The sequence below is a fragment of the Panthera onca genome, chromosome F2 (genome assembly GCF_046562875.1).
Source record: "Panthera onca isolate mPanOnc1 chromosome F2, mPanOnc1 haplotype 2, whole genome shotgun sequence".
NCBI classification, from domain to species: Eukaryota; Metazoa; Chordata; class Mammalia; order Carnivora; family Felidae; genus Panthera; species Panthera onca.
The window spans coordinates 68,033,122-68,055,837 of NC_138356.1; the positions used below are offsets into that span (position 1 = coordinate 68,033,122).

General features: G+C 43.4%; 1 protein-coding gene across 1 annotated transcript in view; it reads right to left on the bottom strand.

Annotated features, from left to right (window-relative positions):
* WASHC5 (WASH complex subunit 5) overlaps positions 1 to 22,716 on the bottom strand; it is a 63,192-nt gene that overhangs the window by 11,001 nt on the left and 29,475 nt on the right. Inside the window, exons 13-26 of the mRNA XM_078441478.2 lie at positions 21,549 to 21,715; positions 21,396 to 21,471; positions 19,780 to 19,890; positions 18,864 to 19,004; positions 17,768 to 17,848; positions 13,487 to 13,588; positions 12,388 to 12,567; positions 10,778 to 10,902; positions 8,260 to 8,422; positions 7,757 to 7,859; positions 7,591 to 7,670; positions 3,873 to 3,976; positions 2,483 to 2,612; positions 726 to 822 (exon numbers count right to left, since the gene is read on the bottom strand). Of these exons, the coding sequence (XP_078297604.2) occupies positions 726 to 822; positions 2,483 to 2,612; positions 3,873 to 3,976; positions 7,591 to 7,670; positions 7,757 to 7,859; positions 8,260 to 8,422; positions 10,778 to 10,902; positions 12,388 to 12,567; positions 13,487 to 13,588; positions 17,768 to 17,848; positions 18,864 to 19,004; positions 19,780 to 19,890; positions 21,396 to 21,471; positions 21,549 to 21,715 (1,660 nt within the window). The remainder of the gene's footprint in view (positions 1 to 725; positions 823 to 2,482; positions 2,613 to 3,872; positions 3,977 to 7,590; positions 7,671 to 7,756; positions 7,860 to 8,259; positions 8,423 to 10,777; positions 10,903 to 12,387; positions 12,568 to 13,486; positions 13,589 to 17,767; positions 17,849 to 18,863; positions 19,005 to 19,779; positions 19,891 to 21,395; positions 21,472 to 21,548; positions 21,716 to 22,716) is intronic.

Here is a 22,716-nt window from a genome sequence, read left to right on the forward strand (position 1 = left end):
TCTGCACTGACAGTGCGGAGCCTGCTTGGGATTCTCTGTCCCTTCCTCACTCTCTCTGAAAATAAATAAATAAACTTAGGGGCGCCTGGGTGGCTCAGTCCATTAAGCATCCGACTCTTGCTTTCAGCTCAGGTCACGATCTCACGGCTTTGTGGGCTGGAGGCCCGTGTCGGGCTCCATGCTGACAGTGGAGCCTGCTTGGGATTCTCTGCCTCCCTCTCTCTCTGCCCCTCCCCAACTCATGCTCTGTCTCTGTCTCTCTCAAAATAAATAAACTTTAAAATAAACTTAAAAAAAAAAAAGGCAAATCCACTTTCCACATCACGAAGGAGCATCATATTTCACAGGCCCAAAGACATGCACTTTATAAACACACAATGAAGGGGCGCCTGGGTGGCTCAGTCGGTTAAGTGTCCGACTGATCAGGTCATGATCTCACAGCTTATGGGTTCGAGCCCTGCATCAGGCTCTGTGCTGACAGCTCGGAGCCTGGAGCCTGCTTCGGATTCTGTGTCTCCCTCTCTCTCTGCCCCTCCCCTGCTCACACTCTTGTCTCTCTCTCCCTCAAAACTAAACATTGAAAAAAAATTAAAAAATAAAAACAAACACGCATCGAACTAAGGAAAGGGCTCGTAGGTGACGCAGCATTCTCTGTACAAAGAGCTGTTTGGTTAGGTATGAATCCACTGTTACTGTTACTTATGGCAAAAAATGTCATACGGTACCTAGGTTCTTGTTGTACTGAAGTTTTGGCAACTGCGCGATCAAAAATAGGAAGTTGACAATTGGAAAATAGGGTAGGCGCTTGGTTGTTATGTATATCTGGAAAGAGAAAGGGAAGCAAAATTGATGGTCTCTTCACCGTGCGCGATACCACAGAGCACATTTTCAAACGGGAAGCTTCCACGTTATTTCATTTTGCTCTGCAGACTACCTAAAACTAGGAGGGTTCCGTTAATTTGCCGCCTTCAGAGTTTCATTTAACGCCACTGACCCCTGCAAACATAAATCCCTATATAAAAATCAGCCCTTCTGGGAAGGGAACAATTTTGCCTAGAGAATAGCAGTTACTCTCCCCGGGAATCCTCTTAATGTCGTGAACAACGGGAGAGGGGGGATGGGCTAAATGGGTGAGCAGCACTAAGGAATCTACTCCTGAAATCATCTAGATGCTAATTTGGATGTAAATTTAAAAAAAATAAAAAATAAAACAAGTTAAGATAAAAAAAATAAAATGAAAATAAAGAAGAAGAAGCAGCAAAAGAAACAACCGGAGAGGGGAAAGTGTGATGAAAGCAAAATACACAAACTCAACCGAGCTGTAGGGAAGGACAGAGGGAGGGAGGGGGGAGGGAGGGAAAGGGTTGGGCAGAAGGAAAGAAGGAAAGAAGGAAAGAAGATCCACCCAGCCAGCGAGTGGTATTAAGTAAGTAGAAAGCAAGCAAATGTCTCCTGTGTCATTCGCTTTCCCTTGTGCAATGTCACAGAGCAGTCTCCGCCCCTCCCCCCCCCCCCCCGCCCCCCACCAGGTCTTGTGCGGCCTGTACAGTCAGGGCAGATCCCGCTGTCTCCCTGCTTCCCTCACCGCCCTGGGAGGCAGCGTGGCACTCTGGCCAGCAGCCCCAGCTCTGCTCCAACTGGCTGGCTCTGCCGCATATGCTACGGCGGAGCCCCGGTGAGGTCATCAGCCTCTCGGCCTCAAGTTCCTCACCCAACAACGCACGTTTCGTGGAGCTGCTGAGATGGAGTGACATGACCCAAGGTCGGGGTTCACAGTGCTTGGCACGTGGTGAGCCCTCAAAAAAAAAAATGTCAGCTGCTATTCAGGCTCATGATCTTTCATCCAAACCCGGGGGGATCATATAGATTTTACAGATTTTAGAGAAGTAATAAGGGGTGTAGGTAACACCTTACCACCGAAGTCATCAGTATTTCTGCATCAAAACATGAATATTCACAGAAGCATAAACGGCCTCATGTTAGTTCGGGACAAGTTTTGCCACCAAATGAGATCTGGCACCAACTTGTGAAAAGACTTTCAGCTCTCAGAGGTTTCTGGAAACTACAAGTACAAAAAAGCGTCCGCGGCCCCCAGATGATGGCTGTGATTACTATCAGCCACGGAGGGAAGCGTGTTTGGGCATCAAGGATCAATGCCATCATTTAGCAGCAATTCAAATCCCCAACCCCGGACAAACCTAAAACTGATCTCCCACAGACAGAGTACTTCTCGCTTTTTAAGGAACTGCGGCAAACACCGTGTCTCTCGATTCCCGTGGCCCCTATCAGGCAGGGAAGGTGTGATTCTCCTGTTACTCGTGGGAGATTGAAACTCAGGGAGAGTGAGGGCTTAAGAGAAGGGAGGTTCCGGGATCGGAACCCAGGTTCTCCCAATATTTTAGCAAGTGACCTGCTATCCGGGCCGGATCCCCCTCGGTACCATGCGCCTCCCACCACTCTGTTCCTTATTTTAATCGTTGACCTTATTCAGTGGGTTGTGGATGCCGGCTGCCTCCAGGTAGGCTGTGATCTCATACAAGAGTGTGTTGTCTTCTTTGGGGTAAGGAAGTGAAGGGTCTTGATAGTGGGCTTCGATATCTGCTAGGAGAGCCCTAGAGGAGAGACACAAAACAACACGAAGCAGGGATAAATGTTAGCGATGAACGCAATTCATGTAGCAGTCAGTACGGGCTATGACGTCATCTTTCGGGGCCTCAGTTTTCTGATCTGTAAAACGAAGGCTTGTTCCTTCTAGTTCTCAATTTCTGTACCTGTGACTGGTTATAAGTGGAAAATTTGACCTAGTATTGTTTTATCTTTTGGAGTTAACCCAAATCAAATGCTTTTACTGTTCCAACTTTTTTGATTAGAAAGAATTTTGTTTCTTATCATTTAATGTTTGACAGAGCGTGAGCAGGGGAGGGGCAGAGAGAGAGGAGGGCAGAAGATCTGAAGCAGGCTCCGTGCTGACAGGCTGATGGCGGCAAGCACGATGTGGGGCTCGAACCCACAAACTGTGAGATCACGACCTAAGCCGAAGTTGGCCCACTCAACTGACTGAGCCTCCCAGGTGACCCTCGCTGTTCCAATTTTTCTGAACTGACTGAACTGTTTTCAATACCTGCTTTGTCAAAAGCACTGAGTTACTTATTTATTATTAAAAAAAACGTTTGTTTTAATTTTATGGAGAGCACACACGCATGAGTGGGGGAGAGGGGCAGAGGGAGCCCAAGATAGAATCCCAAGCAGGCTCCACGCTTAGTGCAGAGACTGACATAGGGCTCTATCCCACGACTCTGGGATCATGACCTGAGCCGAAATCAAGTCAGATGCTCAACCGACTCAACTGAGCCATCCAGGCTCCCCCAGATGTTTATTTTTAAGTAGAGGCTGGAAATGAGAGCAGGTTGCTGGTGAGGTGGAGGATGTGACCGCACTCCGGGATGTGTGCCCACGGCCACTGTTGGTAACTAACACACTTCTAACTGCCCTCCGGATGATCAGTGACCTAGTCCTGTGGAGATCCAGCTGTGCATTTGGTAATAACTGCTTTCTCAAACTGTGCAAGTATTTAGCACAAGGTCTGATGTGTACTAAGTGATCAGTAAACGTTGGCTGAATAAATGAAATCCATCAATAGCGAGTGAGAGAGAGAGAGAGAGAGAAAGAGACTGAGACCAAGAGACAAGACTGAGGGAGGAGGCTTACAAAGACGGGTTCGATTCCGTCTTCCCTGGGAAGGAAGGCCATAGGTGCAGACAGCCTCCTTACCCCAAAAGAACGTAAAAGAGTACGTACTGAAGAAACTGGGGCGCTAACCGATAACGAACAATCCGGGCCCACGGATGGCTGTTTCCAACGCCGGCACTTACTTATTGAGATTCTCCAGAGCAGCTGCCAGATGTTTGGAGTCAAACCGACAAGAATAATTTAACTCGTTGGCAATCTGCTGTCTCAGAATCTGCATCTGCCCCACCTGTGAACGAGGAAGAGGAAGAACAGGTGGAACACGCCACGCTGCAAAGGGACGGCAAGGAGGCAACACAAAGACGACAAGTTTTGACTGGAAGGATGACAACATTCCACAGGACTGGACTGGCTCCCCGGTGAAGACCAGCGTCATCCTTGACGGAGCATAAGGAACCCTGCAAGGGATGTGTGGACAGACGCCTATACGCCAACCTCAAATATCCCCAAAGTCTGATATTTTACAAAGTGACCCATTAACGTTCCGTTGTTCACGTATCAAAAAGGTGTCTGTATTGAAGCTCTATTTACGACCTTTTGCAATAAGTTCTCCAAGCTTAGTAGCTGCGAATGAGAAGCCCTCCTTCCTTTATTTGTCCTAAACTGAACTTTCTGGAGTCCTAAGGATGCCATTGTACTCCGTTATCCTAAAATTTGGTGAATATAAACCTATCTGTGTCACCTAGGATTACAGTTCACATAATCTTCTGGGTTATAAAATAACTTACATAAATTTTCCAAAAAGGCCCTTCTAACAATGATAAGCCCTCATCCATGGGTTCCTAACCATTTTTTTTTTTGGTATCCTGGACCTCTCTGGGAATCTGGGGAAGCCTACTGACACAGTCCAAGAATAATTCTTTTTTTTTCTTTTTAATGTTTATTATTTATTTTTTAAGAGACAGAGACAGAGCATGAGCAGGGGATGGCAGAGAGAGGGAGACACAGAATCCGAAGCAGGCTCCAGGCTCCAAGCTGTCAGCACAGAGCCCGACGTGGGGCTCAAACCCACAAACCTTTAAGATCATGACCTGAACCGAAGTCAGACGCTGAGGTGACTGAGCCACCCAGGCGCCCCAGAATAATTCTTTTAAATGTGCAAAATAAAACATGAAGGATAACAATGGCAGCCAGTTGTAACCAAGTGTAATTCTCAAACTATTCAAAGAAGAGATCTGTGACACAGAATTATGTTAGCGTGGTGGATCAAGCATGTAATTTCCGAGTAGTGATGAGCATAAGCGATACGCGGAGACATCTAGGACCCCTGCCAGGTGACGGGAAAGTACCTCTGGTCAGGTCTGGGGCGGAGTTCACATCATTCCAACAAAGTCCCAGTTGTTGGCATCAGGAAGTCAAAAGTAGACTGTAACTTTCTGTGCCAGTGAATTCCTTCTTGTATGTTCTAGGGAAGCTATCCCCAAAAGATTAGCAAGACAGAGAGAGAGGAGGAGGAACAGGGGGAAGGTGTTTTATAATGTTAGCAACGGTGAGGGAGGAATAGACACATTTCCTCTGAGTGGTTGGCAGCAGAGAAAGGTTAAGAAAAAAAGAGGGGCCTTCCCGAAGAGCAAAGAAAAGATATTTAGATAAATGGAGCTCGTAACAGTTAAAAGCGTTAAATGGCCTCAGATGTATTACTTTTGGCCACTATTCTTACTAGATTATTATTCTACTTACATGAAAAAAATAAAATCCAAAAAATGTTTTTATAAGAAACCTTTAGAAATAGAAAAATACTATTATTTAAAAATTAGAATAGGGCAAGGCCAAGAAGACAGTGGGTTCTCATCAGGCCACTCAAAAATGTCCTTTCAACTTTGATCTGCCCCATGTAATTCCTTCTTTTTAATGTTTATTGTTGACAGAGAGAACGAGAGAATGTGAGCAGGGGCGGTGCAGAGAGAGATGGGAACACAGAATCTAAAGCAGGCTCCAGGCTCTGAGCTGTCAGCACAAAGTCTGAAATGAGGCTCGAACTCACGAACCATGAAATCATGACCTGAGCCGAAGTTGGATGTTTAACCGACTGAGCCACCCAGGTGCCCCCCCACCCCTGCTCTGCCACGTAATTCCCTCTTAATTCTACTCTATGTCCAGGATTCCCTTAGAAAATACCAATCTAGAAATGGAAACAGAAGTAAAGGCAGTTTAACCTAACTTGCTCTCATTTAAATATTGAATCTCAGTGACCAACATTTTCTCTTCAGTGCTCACCTACTACAAGCCTTTAAGAAGACTCTGGAGAGACTAAGGAGCCTGGGAGGTGATGCTATCTACCTATCTAGAGAGATCTTTGGGTTGTCATCTTTCTGCGTTTCTCTAGAGTTGCACGGATAGGGCAGCCACAACCGCATACGGCTATTTAAATTTAAACGGATTTAAATGAATAAAATTTAAAATTCAGTTCCTTACTCCCACAAACCATGTCTTAAGCGCTCAGTACCTACATGGGGCCAACGGCTACCAGCAAACAGTGCAGAATATCTCCATCACTGTTCCAGATCAGCAAAAGACAAAAGGACAAATTGGTCCTTTGAGGGCTTTATGTAAAGAGCACTGACTTGCCGAAATATTTGGGTGATGACTGAAGTACCAGCAATTACGACTCACAGAGGTCTGTAAGAGCCACTAGGGAACCTCTCTGACGCATCCCTGCAACCTCCCTCAGCCTCCCACAGAGGTGAGACTCAGGCCTGTCTGACCTCAGGTAATTCTCCATTCCTCCTGAAAGCTTTCCAGCAGTTAGAAACTTAGCCTGAGAAGCTCTCGATACCTGGAAATCACGTGGCTAAGGGACGTCCAGACACGGAACAAGAGGACATCCAGCAGAGCCAGAGGCTCTGTGTGTTACTTAATCTAAGTTTCCAAATTAAAACAAATTTTTTTTCACTGCAATTATGGGAAATATATTGTGAATTTGGCTGAGGCACCACGAGTACTGTCTCAACGAACAACTAACAGAATTGGGAACAAGAGAATGGAACTTCCGCAAATTCCCACAGCAGCCTACGCTTTTCCTGTGGTAGGTGATGTCTGTAACCATGGATTAGTTTTCCACCAGGAAACCTCCTCTTTCCCACGAGACAGTACGTAGGCTTTCTGAGGGGGGCAGCTAGTGTTTCCTTCAACTCTGTCTCGTAGCACGTGACAATGATTTGCACATGAGTGTTCGACAAAGCGTTGCTGAAGGTCTTGGGTCATCATGTGATGAGAGAAAGACATGCGGAACACACAAAGCCAGTGCCACAGCGTGAAGGCAGGAGCACAGATGAGCGACTCCTAAAGCGACTTGGATTTCCATCCGCCATGTTAATCTCTTCACCTCACTTTCTTACTCGTTTCCAAAGACCCGGTGTTCTCTGCAGGGTGTAAGGATAACTTGGGTCCTAGAGAACTTGGCTTTGTAACATCTGTGCGGACACAAGAGGGGAGAGAGGCAAATGTCCTGTTCTAGCACCTACTTGGAGAGGACCAGGGCTGGACACTGACAGAGCCGCTCAGTAAATAAACCTGTCACACCTCAGGACGGAGCACCCCTGAGGGAGGAAGGTTTCCATCTCCTAGTGTGAAAGCACTTCTTGCTCTAGATCGTTCCAAAAAGAAACTGCTTTCTTCAGGTTAAGCAAAACGATGGGCCACATAAATGAAAACATACTCGAGAACAGCCCAGAAAGGAAGATAAAGGACAAATGAACTTAGAAATAATGATAAACTGAAGTGTTGTATTTTTGCTTTGATGACGCAAGAAGGAAGAGTAGCTTTCTTTGGGTGACAAAGTTACAAGAAGATAATAGTTGAAAAAATACAGTACTGATGATCACCCTCTCTCCCATAACATACCTTCATTATAGCCTCGAGATAAGCTGTCCAAATCTTCTGTGTTTTGGCAATGGCGGAAAGATAAATTTTATTCGAATTTGCTGAAAGGTGAAAATAAAATTTTCTATTTAGTAAATCTGGAAAAGCTAGTGTTACCTCCATCTCAGACTGGTTTCAGAACACTTACCCACTATGCTTTTTAGGGGGCTGACAGCATTCATAAGGGTTTTCAAGGTATCCTGCACAGTTCTGTCTCTCAGGATAATTTTCTGAAACATACTGAGGAAATTCTAAAACACGAAGACACAACAGAAGAACCAAACATAATGAACAAAATGAACAACACTCCAATGAACTCAAATGTGTATGGAACACAGCCTGGGCTAAGTCATAAAATGTTATAAAGGATGACAGGGAAACGGCAACTTCTAGGTCCTGTTAGAAATACCCCTTGCTCGGAGGAGTTGTTGGTTTCAAAGAGAGTCTCAACTTCCTCACACGAAACTCCCAAAACCGGTCCACCCAAAAAACTACCGTGTTGGCCAAGGAAATTCTAATGTATTCTCAATCCTTATCTACCTGACAAGAAGCATGTATGTGTGTGCCTCGTGTCAGGATAGGAAAGCATGAAAGAAAAGTTAAATCTCTCCCAGGGTAGCAGGAACCATGCATGAAGGCCGAAAGGCTTACCTGTAGCTCTTTGACAATCATAAAGCACAGAAGCCTGTCTAACCCGTTCAGACCGAAAGTCCCCAAGGTGGTCTGGATTTCTGAGAAGAGCCGGCTGCTGGTCACTTCTTGGTGAGTCTTCATATCATACCAAGTGTTCAGCTGGTCAATGTGACATGTCATTCTAAAGGAAAGACAAAAAACTCAAAACCCAAAAGCAGCTCAGAGGTCATCCTGAGGAGATGGGGGACGTAACAGGATTTGGGCACCGGATATAAGGGATGACATGACGTGATTCGTTTAATAACGTCTGCGTCCAGGCACCCAGTGTATCTCACGGTGAATGCCCAATGGGCCAGGAAGGCAAAATTCAGTGAAATCACCGTTTCCTGCCCTATGCCAGGTCACCGCTTGGACTAATTCATTTCCACTGAGTTGGACTGTTGTTTGGAGCTGAGCGGAGAGGCCAAGGTCGGATTTGGCTGTCAGGCTGGAAGGCATTAGCGCCCAGTTTTCGCTCCACGGCGTCTTTCCTTAAATTCCCAAAGATCGGGATGTAAGAGGCTCGTGCCATTTCCACTTTGATAAGAAAAGAACTTTGAATCCTGCTGCCCTATCAAACATCTGTGGCTATGGCAACAAAGACATTTCGTCTCTCCTCCCAGTTCTGGTCACCAAACCAATGATTCCTTTTAGACTCAGGAGTGCGTGGACGGCAATGCTAACAACCAATGGTATTTACTGAGCACTTCTTCGGTGTCAGGTTCTGTGCTCTTCGGGGTCATTGTCGTCATGGCTCTGCAATACATAAGCTGTGTGACCCTTGTTTTACAGATGACACAACAGAGCGAGGCCTGATTCTAACACCATATCCTTAACCACCATCTTCCTGTTCTCAAGTGCTGGCACGGGGACCTTAAATCACTTAAAAACATGTGCCCAGATCCCATTCCTGGGGTTTGACTCAGCAGGTCTGGGGTGGAAGCCCAGCCTCTGAAATTCCAGTGAACTCCACAGACGACACGCCCCCAGTTCTAAGACACATCTTTAAGGACATATCTTTAAGAAATGAGGCATGGGAGCGAAGGAAGCTTACATCTGGAAGTAAATGGGAAGAACAAGATTTCCAGAACTGCATCCTACTTTAAGGCTTCGAAGAGTCCTGATTCGATCACCCAGGGCTGGCACTCTGAATGTGTCACTTGAGAGGCTCCCCATGTCGATGAGTAAGCCAATAACATGACATGGAAATCCCAAGCATGCTTAATCCTTCCTACAAGTCTTAACATGGCATTAGGTGGATAGTCTTCTAGAAGGGCTTCGGTGACCCACCCATGGGTACCCAGAAAGCAGGTGTTACAAAATGTTTTGGATCATTTACTCCTTTTGGCCCATGAGTCACAGACAAAGTTCATTTACGCTGTAACTTTTGGAAGAAGTTTACACATAGTGTACCAAGTTGCATAACTTTTGAAGAGATAAAATAAGCCAGAATTTGAAGGCTGTACAAAGGAGACATGTCATAAGGCCATTTAGCTTACACAAATTCAACTATGCACGCACAGCTGGACAGAGAAAGAAGAGAAGTCCTCTTTTCCTGGGTAATCCCACCAACCATTCTACTCAGTGAGCATGTGCACAGGGGTAGACAGGACACAGAAAACGCGAGCCTGCCCTTCCTTCAGCTGGGCTTCGTACCGACTACCTCATCAGAAGCTCAACTGAGAAGGAGAAGGAAAATGAGACGTAATGAGGGAAGGAGTGTGCGAGGGTCTCCTGTGGTGCCCACCTAAACTATTCTTAAGGGTGGTTTTGACCACAGGAGATGTTCACTCATGTGACTGTGTATATAAACTGTGACCCACTGTATGCAAAGCTACGCAGCCTGCCCTTAACAGCACGGCACTTAAGAGCTGGGCCCTGGAGTCAGAGGGCTGGTGTGTATTCTGGATCCACCATTTAGACCCAGATCTTGGGCAAGTGACTTAGCTTTACTAAGCCTCAGTTACTTCCCTTTAACATGGGAAGAATAACAACGCCTATGTCAGAGATGGCTGTAATGAGTATCAGGGATGCGTACAATGTGCTGAAAAGTGTGTACAAGGTAAATGTTACACAAGTGCGTGGGTGTGGGGGTAATCTCCAAAGGTTAGGGTCTGATAAATGTAAGACCTGGTGGCTGGAATGGAGGAGTGTGCCACAGTTACAGGTACAGATGAGCAAATCCGTAATAAAAAAAGTTTTAACGTACTAGGGAGTCTGCAGGCCCAAGTGAGTAAAATGTTAGTTGGAAAGTGAGAAGAACATAAAACTAAAAGGTGGCTGAACAGACCTGAAAGTTATTTTGATCTCCATTTCCTTGGACTGGGGTCTCCTTAGTCCCACTGCAGAAAATACCCAGTCTCAAAAAAAGTGACTCTAATAAACCCACTAGAATGGATCCAAGTGTGGTAGGAACAAGAGTGTGATTTGAGGAAGATGTTCAGAGACTTCTATTGTCCACAGTGTTCAAGGCCCAGTGGAATTTAGATACACCTACTTTGGGTCTGTGATCCTCAAGATTTCTCTGCAGAGTCGACCAATAAATGTTACAGACTCGTCCACAGGGGTAAACTTTGGTATTGGGATATGAGTAGACTGGTACATACTCTGCCAGTCCTGAATCTAGAAACAAAACAAAACAAAACCAAACCAAACCATGAACACTTAGTACAGTGGGCCCTTGAACAACACAGGGGCTAGGGCGCTGACCCACACACGGTTGAAAATCCACATACAACTTTTGAGTCACCTAACACTTAACTACTAATAGCCTACAGTTGACCAGAAAAGCCTTATCAATAACATAGTCCATTACCATATATTTTGTATGTTAAATGGATTATACATTGTATTTGTACAACATAAGCTAGAGAAAAATGTTAAGAAAATCATAAGGAAGAGAAAATACATTTTACAGTACTGTACTGTATCTATTGGGAAAAACCAGTGTATAAGTGGACCCCTGCAGCTCAAAATGAACCCATGCAGCTTAAATCCGTGCTACTCCAGGGTCAACCGTACGTCTTTGATAAGATAACCAGTTATTCTTTTTCTACCTAGTTTTACAAATATGATGTTGCATAAACAGTGACAATAAATGCTCCTTGGTTTGGAAGAAAAAAACTTAAAACTGGGGTAATAGCCCCCGAGAAATGCTACATGTAACATTTATAAAAGAAGAAATATTTGTGAAAAGTGAAGTGACTGAGGAGAAGTTAGAAGAGAGATGGGAATTTCTGGCTTTTTGTCTTCTAGGTTAACATGCATCGACATGATAATAAGATTCCAAAATATCACAAGGCTGGAAGATGCTTAATCCTTCAAAAATGTCACCTGAATCACGTCAGTTCCCTAATCACAAACTTACTCCTTGTCAACTACTGACTAAAAATCAAACTTCTCAGCCATGACACTTAAGAATCTGGTGTTCAAACAACCCAATTAAAAAATAGGCAAAGGACTTAAGCAGACATTTCCCCAAAGAAGACATCCAAATGGTGAATGAGCACATGAAAAGATGCCCAACATCATTAGTCACCAGGGAAATGCAAACCAAAACCACAATGAGATACCCTTTCACCCCTACGGGGATGTCTAGAATTTTTTTAAAAAAGCAAAACAAGAAGCGTTGGCAAGGATATGGAGAAATGAGAACCCTCAGATGCTGCTGGAAAGAATGAAAAATGCTGCAGGTGCTGTGGAAAATGGTCTGGTGGTTCATCCGTAAGTTAAACATAGAACTACCACATGACCCAGCAATTCTGCTGTTATGTGCCTACTCCGATCAGGCCAACTGAACTCCTTGATTAAGCCTTCTGAACTCGATCACGGGAGTTATGACATTTACAACAGCTTCATTCTGTGGCCATTTAATTACATCTCCCTCCTCCTTAGGACAGCTCTTGGAGGTCAGGTGTCCTATAAACTTTTCTGGAACCCTCACGGCTCCTGAATGTACTCTGAAGGGATCTGTGACTATCTAATGCTAACCGATTTTTAGTAACTATTTAAATAAATTTTCTTATTGCTATTTCTGAGGTTCAGGGCATGTATTTTAAATGTCTGAATAACAAATACGGTCCAGAATTTTAAAATTTACTTAGATACCTTTGTTCTTAAGAAGTTATTACACTCTTGTTCCACATTATAATTTATAATACGAGAAACTTCTTCCTGCCAAATCTTCAGACCATAAATGTTGACATAGTCCTGTATGTACTCAAAAGAGCGATGGAATCCATCCATGGTAGCCCCCAACTCTTTCAGCTTGGGCATCAACTCACTTGGCTGTGCAAAAGAGGAAACACAAATCTATTACAGTAGGGTAGACTGTCAACCACTAATATCTACATTAGACTTTAAATAAGACCCCTCTCTAAAACACAGTGAGAGTTTAAGAGAGCTTTGGGGAAATACCCATTTCCTACCTCACCCAGCATGAGTGCTCAGACATTCAGCAAAGAAGAGGTTTCATTCATTTGGGAGGGGAGTCTCACACAAAAGAATATGGAAAATGAACGTTGATGATTTCTCTCATGTCATTTGATGAATACATCCAACCTTCAAATACTTAAAATATTTTAAATTGAATTTACTGGAGTGAAAAGAACCCTAGATACAAGTTCTAGGCCCATTTTTGTTTTCCTCCTGAGAAAAATGATCTGTTAGGTCAAGGCAAATAAAAAATTACAGGCCAGGGGCACCTTAGTGGCTCATTCGGTTGGGTGCTGACTTCAGCTCAGGTCATGATCTCGTGGTCTGTGGGTTCGAGCCCCGCATCAGGCTCTGTGCTGACAGCTCAGGGCCTGGAGCCTGCTTCGGATTCTGTGTCTCCCTCTCTCTCTGCCCCTCCCCTGCTTGCTCTCTGTCTCTGTCTCTCTAATAATAAACATTCAAAAAATAAAAAAAAAAAAATTACAGGCTTTATAGTCCCGATCTGCTTTAGGGTTAAGAAATTCTTTTAAGAAGTGACCCTGAATCACAGACATCCGTTCAATTCTTAAATTGGGGGATCAACAAGGAAAGGACTGGTTTTGGTAAGGATTTTCTTATCATAAGAAAGGATTAAAACATAGGATCAAAAAACACATCAGTGTATTGCGCTGCCCATCATATATCAGGTATGTGTTAGGAGGAAAGGTGTTGTTCACGACAGTTCTGCAAGCTGGGCAGAGAGAAAGGACAGACCCACGTGGTCATCTGGTACCTTGGCTCGGGGGTTGAAGATCAGTCCCTTATGAAGAGCAAAAGCAACACGTTTAACTAGCTCCTTTCTTATTCCATCTTCCAGCAACTGTTTTGGATCCACCTACGTGCAAAGCAAAAAGCAAAAAATGGCCATGAGGAAAAGTTCAGCCATGACGAAACCCAAAGGAAAGACAGTTTCTGCAATCTGCAGGGAAGCACTTTCCCACCCCATTTCCCAGCGATTGGGACTTTTCTCCTTTCCTGTCTCTTTGATCTTGCGCAGCTTGGACAGAATTGTTGAACCTGTCACCTCCTTAGGACTCGGCTGGCCTCCGTAAAATTCATGATGGTAATTTCACAACATGACATCCCAAAGATGGTGGGTATGAAGAATTTTAAAGTGCCTCTCTCATTTTAATCATTTCATTAAAAGTAAAAAGTGCCTTTTCTTCTCACCAGGAGCAGAGGGGAATGAACGGCCTGGCCTTGCCTTTCTTCCAGACGCCATCTACATGCGCATGAGCAAGCTCAAACTTGGGCTTGGACAGACTTAACAATTCTCTTTTCTTCCAGCATTCTTGGAATGCTGTTTGTAATTAGGGAGATAAAACAGGAAGGCAAATCTGCTATCTACCTCTATAAGCTGATTTTGCTGGTTCTTTTTTCTGTAATGAGAAAGCATCCATTATTCCCTAAAAGACAGTCTCCTGTCAAATCCAGAAAACATCAAATAGTTTTAACATAATCCCTTGAAATTCCCTGCAACTTGTTTCTTATATTTTTAATTTGCAAAGTACCATTACTTTTAAAAGTCATAAAGACAAACGGATGGGTTCCATCTGGGTTTGATTATATTTAAACTTTAAGAATGGCAATTGCAATGAAAGTTACACAAAATACAAGAGCCAGGGAAACATGCTGAGCTACACCATGACTATACAATCAGCAAAAGCCAGACTTCGGACAAACAACAAGTCAGAGGCTGTGGGTTCCTGACCAGATAAACTGTGAGAAAGGAAAAGAATGGAGGAGAAACCTGAAGACTTAAAAGATAGAATGTATTTTTTTTTAAATGTATTGTCAACAGATTGACTTTAGATAATAAAACTCTAAATGGAGAGACTAGGACTAGGTCAGGGCACATGAGGAGGATCCTGGGGTAGGAGCTGGGAAATTATATTTCTTGACTTGGGTGGTGGTTGTAATAACCCATTAAACTATGTAAATGGATCTACAGCTTTCAGTACTTGTGCCCTATTTCACAATACAAAGGTAAATTATAACTAGATATAATCAGCGAGGAAAAAGAAATCAAAGAAGTAACATGACATTCTCAAAGAAATACTCCTTATAAAGAACAGATTTAGTGAGGGGCACCTGGGTGGCTCAGTCGGTTGAGCATCCAAGTGTTGATTTCAGCTCAGGTCACAATCTCATGGTTCGTGAGTTCAGGCTCTGAGATCAGCTCTGCATTGATGGTGCCAAGCCTGCTTGACATATTCTCTCTCTCTCTCTCTCTCTCTCTCTCTCTCTCTCTCTGTGTCTCTGCCCCTCCTGCCACTCGCATACATGCACACACCTGTGCATGCTCTCTCTCTCAAAATAAATAAACGTTAAAAAAACAGATTCTTTATTAAAAAAAAAAAGATTTAGTGAAAAAGAGTTAACTGTTTTCAAGAAAACAAAGGTCTTAAATGGTCCTTCCAATTTTTCTAAACCTTGCACCAATCTATAGAGTGCTTGCAGCTTAGAGAATGCCCCTTGCACACAGCCCCTTCCCTCACATTTCTATCCCCTCCTCTGAAGTTAATAACAGTTAACCCTTTTCACATGGATCCTCCAGACCTTTCTCTATTAACTTCTACACATAAATATTGTCCTCAATACATAGTTAATTTAAAAAGTCTAAATGGGACCATAATACGTATGTACACACACACACACACACACACACACACACACACACACACTGTTCTGCAATTTGCTTTTTCCACTTTAAATTTTAGAAATCTTTTGGTGGTAAAAGCTTTTTTTAACTTTTATTTCTTTTTGAGAGACAGAGACAGAGTGCGAGTGGGGGAGGGGCAGAGAGAGAGGGAGACCCAGAATCCGAAGCAGGCTCCAGGCTCTGAGCTGTCAGCACAGAGCTTGATGCGGGGCTCAAACCCACGAACTGTGAGATCATGGCCTGAGCCAAAGTCAGAGGCTAACCACCCAGGCGCCCCGAGTGGTAAAAGCTTTTTGAACAGCAGCCAAACAATCTCCAGTAGGAACACACCATGATATATTCAGCCATTCTCTCACTGATAAATGCTTAGATTATTCCTATTCTTTTTTTGTATGGCTACCTCTGACAATGAACATCTATACATACATCTCTGTGTATATCTCACTTGTTTTACGTCATATGGATTAAAGGACACTTACACTTTTTATAAATGTCTGAAATAGATGCTTAACATTAGCGGGCTGAAGACTTGTGAGGGCCACCGGATCTGTTACCGAAAGCCGAACTGTTAGACTGGCAGAGAAAGTCTACTGTGTTGAATATGGTCAAGATGATATTCTCCCTGGCTCTCATCTGAAAGACTGTAGCAAAAGATCTGCCTTTTTCATAAGCAGGCTTTCTTTTGATAATTATTGTTAATTATGAGGTTTTATTATATCCTTTCTGTACTGGTCATTTTGCATGTAAGATGTTTAATCTGGTCCCAGGATTTATCACCACTTTATGGATTAGTAAGAAGTGACTACCTCCATGTATATTCTTTGCATATCAACTGAACTAAACTGGCATCAGGTCTAAAGGATGTTCAGTGGATTCTGTGAATATTCTAGGAGTACAATGGTATTTCAGCACACATCCAGAAACCATACACTAAAGTTTCATTTCTATTTAGGTTTTCTTGGATTTTATTAACATAAATGTTAATCTGGCAATTCAATAGATACACATTTTAAAAAAAAAATCAGAAATATATAGATTCCACTGATGTCTGATAAATGAAAAAGAAATACAAGCACCATGAACTCTGTGAATGGGCACATCTCTAGTCATCATAGGATTACAAATTAAAATAGTATGGAGATAACACTTTATACTCTTTGGGGAGCAAAAACTAAAACATAGATAGTAGCACATATTGTCAAAAATGTGGACAGACACCAGAGAAACAGTCATTTCAGAAGGCAATCTGGCAGTACTGAGAGAAATTAAGTATAAATACACCCTAAGACCTAGTGACCCAGACCTGGGGAGGCAGATTTCAGACACAGGCCCTACAGCAGGGACATGTTCAGAGATGCTCATGATAATGGGGAGCGTTGGAGTGAAAATGACAATAACATAGGTGTCTGGGTCTTGGGGAATGGTTAAGTAAAATGTACAATTCTACACAGCAGTAAGAAGTAACCAATGGCCCAACCCACAGCAATACAAACAAATTTCAAAAGCAGTAACTAGCGAGAAGAGTTGGAAAAAAGAATGAGCCTTAGAGTACAATATGATGTAGACAAATCAAACACATGCACACATAAAGTAACACCTCATGTTTAAAATACGGGATTACTTGCCTCTTTAGGGGCAGAAATCAAACATATAGAGCGGGTGCTTTTGGGGATGGAAATGGGAATGGGTGTCCAGATGAGAAAGAAAGGATGAAGAGAGGAACGTGCACGCATCAGTGAGGACAATGGCCAGACAATGATGATGGGTTAGGATCAGCTCAGCTCTCTGCACCTGAGATGCAATATAAAAATACTAAAAGGAAAGAAGGGTGGGAGAGAGTGAGCCAGCTGTTTGGCCAAAGGGAAACGAACTATTTTGTTTCATTATTACAAAAATTCAGTAAGTGGCGCCTGGGTGGTTCAGCAGGTTAAGCATCCAACTTTGGCTCAGGTTATGATCTCATGGTTTGTGAGTTCAAGCCCCGAATGGGGCTCTGCACTGACAGTGCGGAGCCTGTTTGGGATTCTCTCTCTCACCCTCTCTCTCTGCCCCTTCCCCACTCTCTCGGTCTCAAAATAAATGATAAAAATTTTTTTTTAATAAAAAAATTCAATAAAATGGATTTTTCTTAGATTTAAGTAACTCTTGGGCATGATGAAAAATCAGGATTATAATGCTCTCCCTTCCTCCATCAACAAATGAGTAAAATGAAGATGGAGAGCTGTATGTGAAATAGTAAGGGACCCAAGATGACAATCGCCTTCCCTGTTCCCCATGGGAGAAACACCCTGGTGATCCAAACTAAGAGTCTTATTACTACAAGGCCACGTGGATGAGTATCAAAGCCGTTACCTTGATGATGCCAACCAAAGTTGTCTTCATCATTAAGATGCCTTCAGTAAAAATGGAAATAGCGTGAGTAAGCTTGGCAACCTTTAACAAAGAAAAAAAAGTTAATGAAGTACTTCAGATAAAAGACCCATCCTTTCTAAGGGAAGTGAAAATAACTGGCTGACAGCCTGAAATGAACAAAGACAGCGGGAGTGATGGGCCCCGGTCAGAAATGAGGTGCTGTGGTGTAAGCAAGGCACTGCCATTGGACATGCTGGGCAGGGTCAGCAGACATGAAACAGTTCTTAAACGCTGACCAATCATCTCCCCTTCTTTGGGCCTCAGTTTCTCATACATAAAAGGCAGGCAGGATTCAATGAGATGGATGGTCCTTTCCAAGTAGAAAAGGCTCACCAAGAGTCTAAAAAGTTAATCTTTACCACTTTCTACGAGTTTTTTCAAGCCACACCAGGAGGCACTGATATGGTAGACAGGTGCTGTGTTTCTGAGTTAGAATAAGTATGTAAATTTCAAGCTTGAAGACTGAAATTCCTGATACAATTTTTGGAGCTGTGTCAGAGGTGGCAGAAATTGATGCTGGGATGAAAGGTGATGACAGTGGACTTCATAATGTCAATTTCCACTTGATTTCACTTTTTTTCACATCTTTAATTTTAAGTTCAGGAGAAAGAAAAGCAGAGGTATTTGGGAGGAACCACCTCTGAGGCTGCTTACTTATTGAGTGGCTTCACAGTCTGGCTGTAGGAAATGGTTTAATGGAATCCAGATTACTTTGAGCCATTGATCTGATGTACAAAGCAGGAACCCGAATGCAAAAGGTCTAGGCAATCTAACCCAAAGAGAAGGGCTGGTTCATCAGGGCTGTTCACGGAGAAAAGAGGCCAGCTGAGCTCCCCGTCCTCTGAGAACACTCAGGCAGGCAAGGCCTGAAATAACCCAGGACGCGGTAACAAATGAAGCTATCACAGGAGAGTAGGAAAAGACAAATCATAATTGGTCTGGTGCTCCTAGGGATATGGCAGGCGACACAGACCCGTGACACATCGTGGTTTGGGTTTTAAATCATCAAAAGGCAGAAGTTAAAGGGACACGCCACCTCGTATCGTGGGCCAAGCTGAGCATAGTCCCTCAGTTTGTCTTTGTCCAGGCGGGTTGGCACTTCAATGATATCGTGGGTCTGAAGCTTTATGATCTTTAGAAGAGAAGTAAACATGCTTTCTGGAATGATCTGCAAAACCTTTAGTGAAAGAGAAAAGAAGGAAAACAGTTGGACATGTCTTTTATTTTTCTTAGCTGATAAATGCCAGGATGGCAGTTAAGACAGCACCACCTTGTACACACAGGCATTTGTCTACAGAAAGGGACGGGAAGGGACTTAAGGAGGTACTTTAATATCTGCTCTCAGGCCCACGGCTACATTCTTTCAAACGTTAATTGCTCACAAGATACACAGCTAATCCCCATACACGTGCAGCAAAAAGATGTATCTTTTCCACGTTATAAACTTGTAAAAGACTGAGGTTCGGAGATGTTAAGTAACGTGGCCGTGGTGCAGTCAGCAGGTGACACAGCGAAATTTTGCAGCCAGGTCTGTCTGGCTCCACGCTGTACCGTAAGTTACTGAAACGAGGACCAAAGTTCCCGGGAAAACTTACAGCTCCGACTAGGATGTGCTGGATCTAGATCTGGTTCTTTTACCAACTAGCTCTGTGACTTTAAAGAAGCCAATATGATCTCTATTCCTCAGTTTCTGTTAAGCGCAGAATGGGAGTTAATACCACCAGCACTTAAAAACAGGTGTAAAAGTTCTCTGAAAGTAAAAACACATCTGCATATCCACAATACCAGTAAGAGTAAGTTTATTTTCAGGTATTGCAAGTTTCTGGAATCAAGTTAAGAATAAGGGAAAGGAACACGGGTATACTTTTCATGGGGCCCCAAGCATCCTCTTTGTATTTAGAAGAGCAGTCAGTTTGCCCATAAAATAAATGTCACCTTGATGCATTTCTTACCTTTCTCACATAGGACACCAATTCACCAGAGTAATATTGGGACACACTGAGAAGGTCAGGACTATTTGCTTGATTAATACGAAGAAGGGGAAGATCGAGGGCAGAGGCAAGCTGCAAGAAAAGTAGGTACATGTGTTTCTCCATTTCCAGAAGTCCTAGAAATCTCTTTCCAGAAATAGTAACATACAACAAAGCTCTGGGGCTTTACCCAAGGTAATGCAACAACCACTGACTCATCAAAGTCATTAATAGTTTCTGACGATGATACACTTTCTAAAAAAACGACAGTCATCTGCTTTGGTAGTGGTTCTCAAATTGTGGTCCCCGGACCAGCAGCAGCATCAGCATCAGCATCGGCCAGGACTTGTTACAGATGCCAATTTTTTTTTTTTTTTATGCTTATTTACTTTTGAGAGAGAGAGAGAGAGAGAGAGAGAGAGAGAGAGCGCGCGCAAGCACAAGCAGGGAAGGGGCAGAGAGAGAGGGAGACACAGAATCTGAAGCAGGATCCAGGCTCTGAGATGTCGGCACAGAGCCCGACGCGGGGCTCGAAGTCCTGAACAGCGAGATCATGACCTGAGCGGAAGTCAGACACTTAACTGACTGAGCCCCTCAGGTGCCCCTCCCCCCCCAGGTGATTCTGATGCCCCTCAAGTTTGAGAGCCACTGTGTTCCAGAAGGCAGCTACTCTTCCACGGAAATCAGACACTGTGACTGATGGCTGACTGTACTCATTCCAAACTGAGAGGTCACAGCATGGAAGAAGTACCATTATTTTCTGTACCACTCGGAAAGAAGCGAACACGCTGACGGTGAACTACGATGTGCCGTCAGTCATAAAACCCATCCCCAATTAGAGAGATGTTTAAATACGAAAGAAAGTGCATCTCAGAACTGATACATGAGGCAACTCTGTCAGAAGACGCTGAGTAAATTTTTGTTCATTTCTCTCGATCTGGAATTATCTTGGGAGCACAGCTACCCTTGTGTTGTCCACCACTGTTCCCTAACCTTTGGAGGGGATCCTAGCTTGTAGCAGAGGCTCAACAAGAGTTTTTTTTAAATGAGTAAGTAAAAGGACTTACTTCACATCTAGGGAAAAAAGGACCCACATTTTTAGTATACTGGTAAAACTTGAAAAAACGTATTTTTTAATGTAAACACTACCTTCTGTAAGACACCCAACTTGTATTAATTGAAACTTCCAATATGCGTAGCATCTTTTCAAACTTTGCTCTCATGGAAAAACTGCTAACAATTTTCAGCTTATAAAAATACTTAAATTACCTTTTTTTAATGTTTACTTATTTTTGACAGACAGAGGCAGAGCACGAGTGGGGGAGGGACAGAGAGACAGAGAGGGAGACATAGAATCCGAAGCAGGCTCCAGGCTCTGAGTTGTCAGCACAGAGCCCGATGCGGGGCTCGAACCCACGAACCGCGAGATCATGACCTGAGCCAAAGTCGGACGCCCAACCGACTGAGCCACCCAGGTGTCCCAAATTACCTAACTTTCTAAAAGAATGAAATCTCGGGCTGAATTTAGGCATGAGGTAGTAACGGAGACCAATTCTTCCCTAGTGACTAAGAACATGACCTAACTGTTCTCTGCTTACCTTCAAGAATGTAGCTCTGAGTTTAGTGACCATGGACGGGCTTACCCTTATGCTTTCTTGCATGATAGATGTGAAACTGTGAAGAGAGAGAAATGGTAAGGAGACATCCGCAGTGGCCTTCATCCAGGGGAAATGGTAGGCTGGCCACATTACCTGTCAATTAATTGCCAAGCAAAAGAAAGGTCCCCAACGATCTGCATTGTGATCAGGACCTCCTCTTTAATGTTAATGGTTCGGATCATTTGGTGAAGAAACTTGCGAGTGTCAGCAAGAAACTGACATACTTGCAGATTTGATTCCAACTGGTGAAATTCTTGAACCTGTGTTACATAAATACATTTAATTAAAAAATTCCGAATGGCTTCTGTGGTGTTCATTTTTCCCTGAAAACATTTCAAAAAGGCATGTTATGTACTAAGAATTCCTTGGCAAAATTTCTATTTCAAACGATAACCCTAGAAATGTATAAGCCAAGTCATAACGTAATGCACAGGTTTCTAGGATTAGAAAATGTTCTGCTCTTTTTTTTTCTGTACATAGATGACATAATGAGTGGGTGCTTCTATCTTCCATGTGACTACTGACAAAGGCATATTAGAAAATCCTCTTAATTTTGAAGATTTGCAGGATTGCTAAAACACAGAGTAAGTCACATTATACCAGGGTGTTGGCACGTGTACATTAAGTTCTTTTGTTGTACTCCTTAAAACAAAAGAACGACTCCCCTGTGTCCTGAAGTGTTTTTTCTGTTTTCTTTCTTTAACATTTTTTAAATTTATTTTTGAGAGAGAGAGAGAGACAGAGCATGAGCAGGGGAGGCACAGAGAGAGAGGGAGACACAGAATCCGAAGCAGGCTCCAGGCTCCGACCTGTCAGCACAGAGCCCAATGCGGGGCTCGAACTCACAGACTATGAGATCGTGACCTGAGCCAAAGTTGGACGCTTAACTGACCGAACCACCCAGGCACCTCATCCTGAAATTTTAATGTATGTAATTCAAGGTGCCTGGGCCATGGTCAAAATAAATGGCACAAATGATAAAAAGCATCTGAGGTTCACAAAGTTGTTTGTAGTTGTAATGTAGACTAGAAGATCCAGAAAGCAACCAAAATAGGAATCGCACCAGTGGGCCACTGTTTGGAATGTCTAAGGAAACCGACAAGTTCATAGTGGAGTACTGTTTTGTATTGCCATTCATAGGGATCATAAAACCTCTCAAAAGTAATAAAAGCCTATAAGAAAGTATGCCGGGGCTACCTGGCTGGCTCGGGCCAGAGAGCATTAGACTCTTGATCTTGGGGTTGTGGGTTCTAGTCCCATG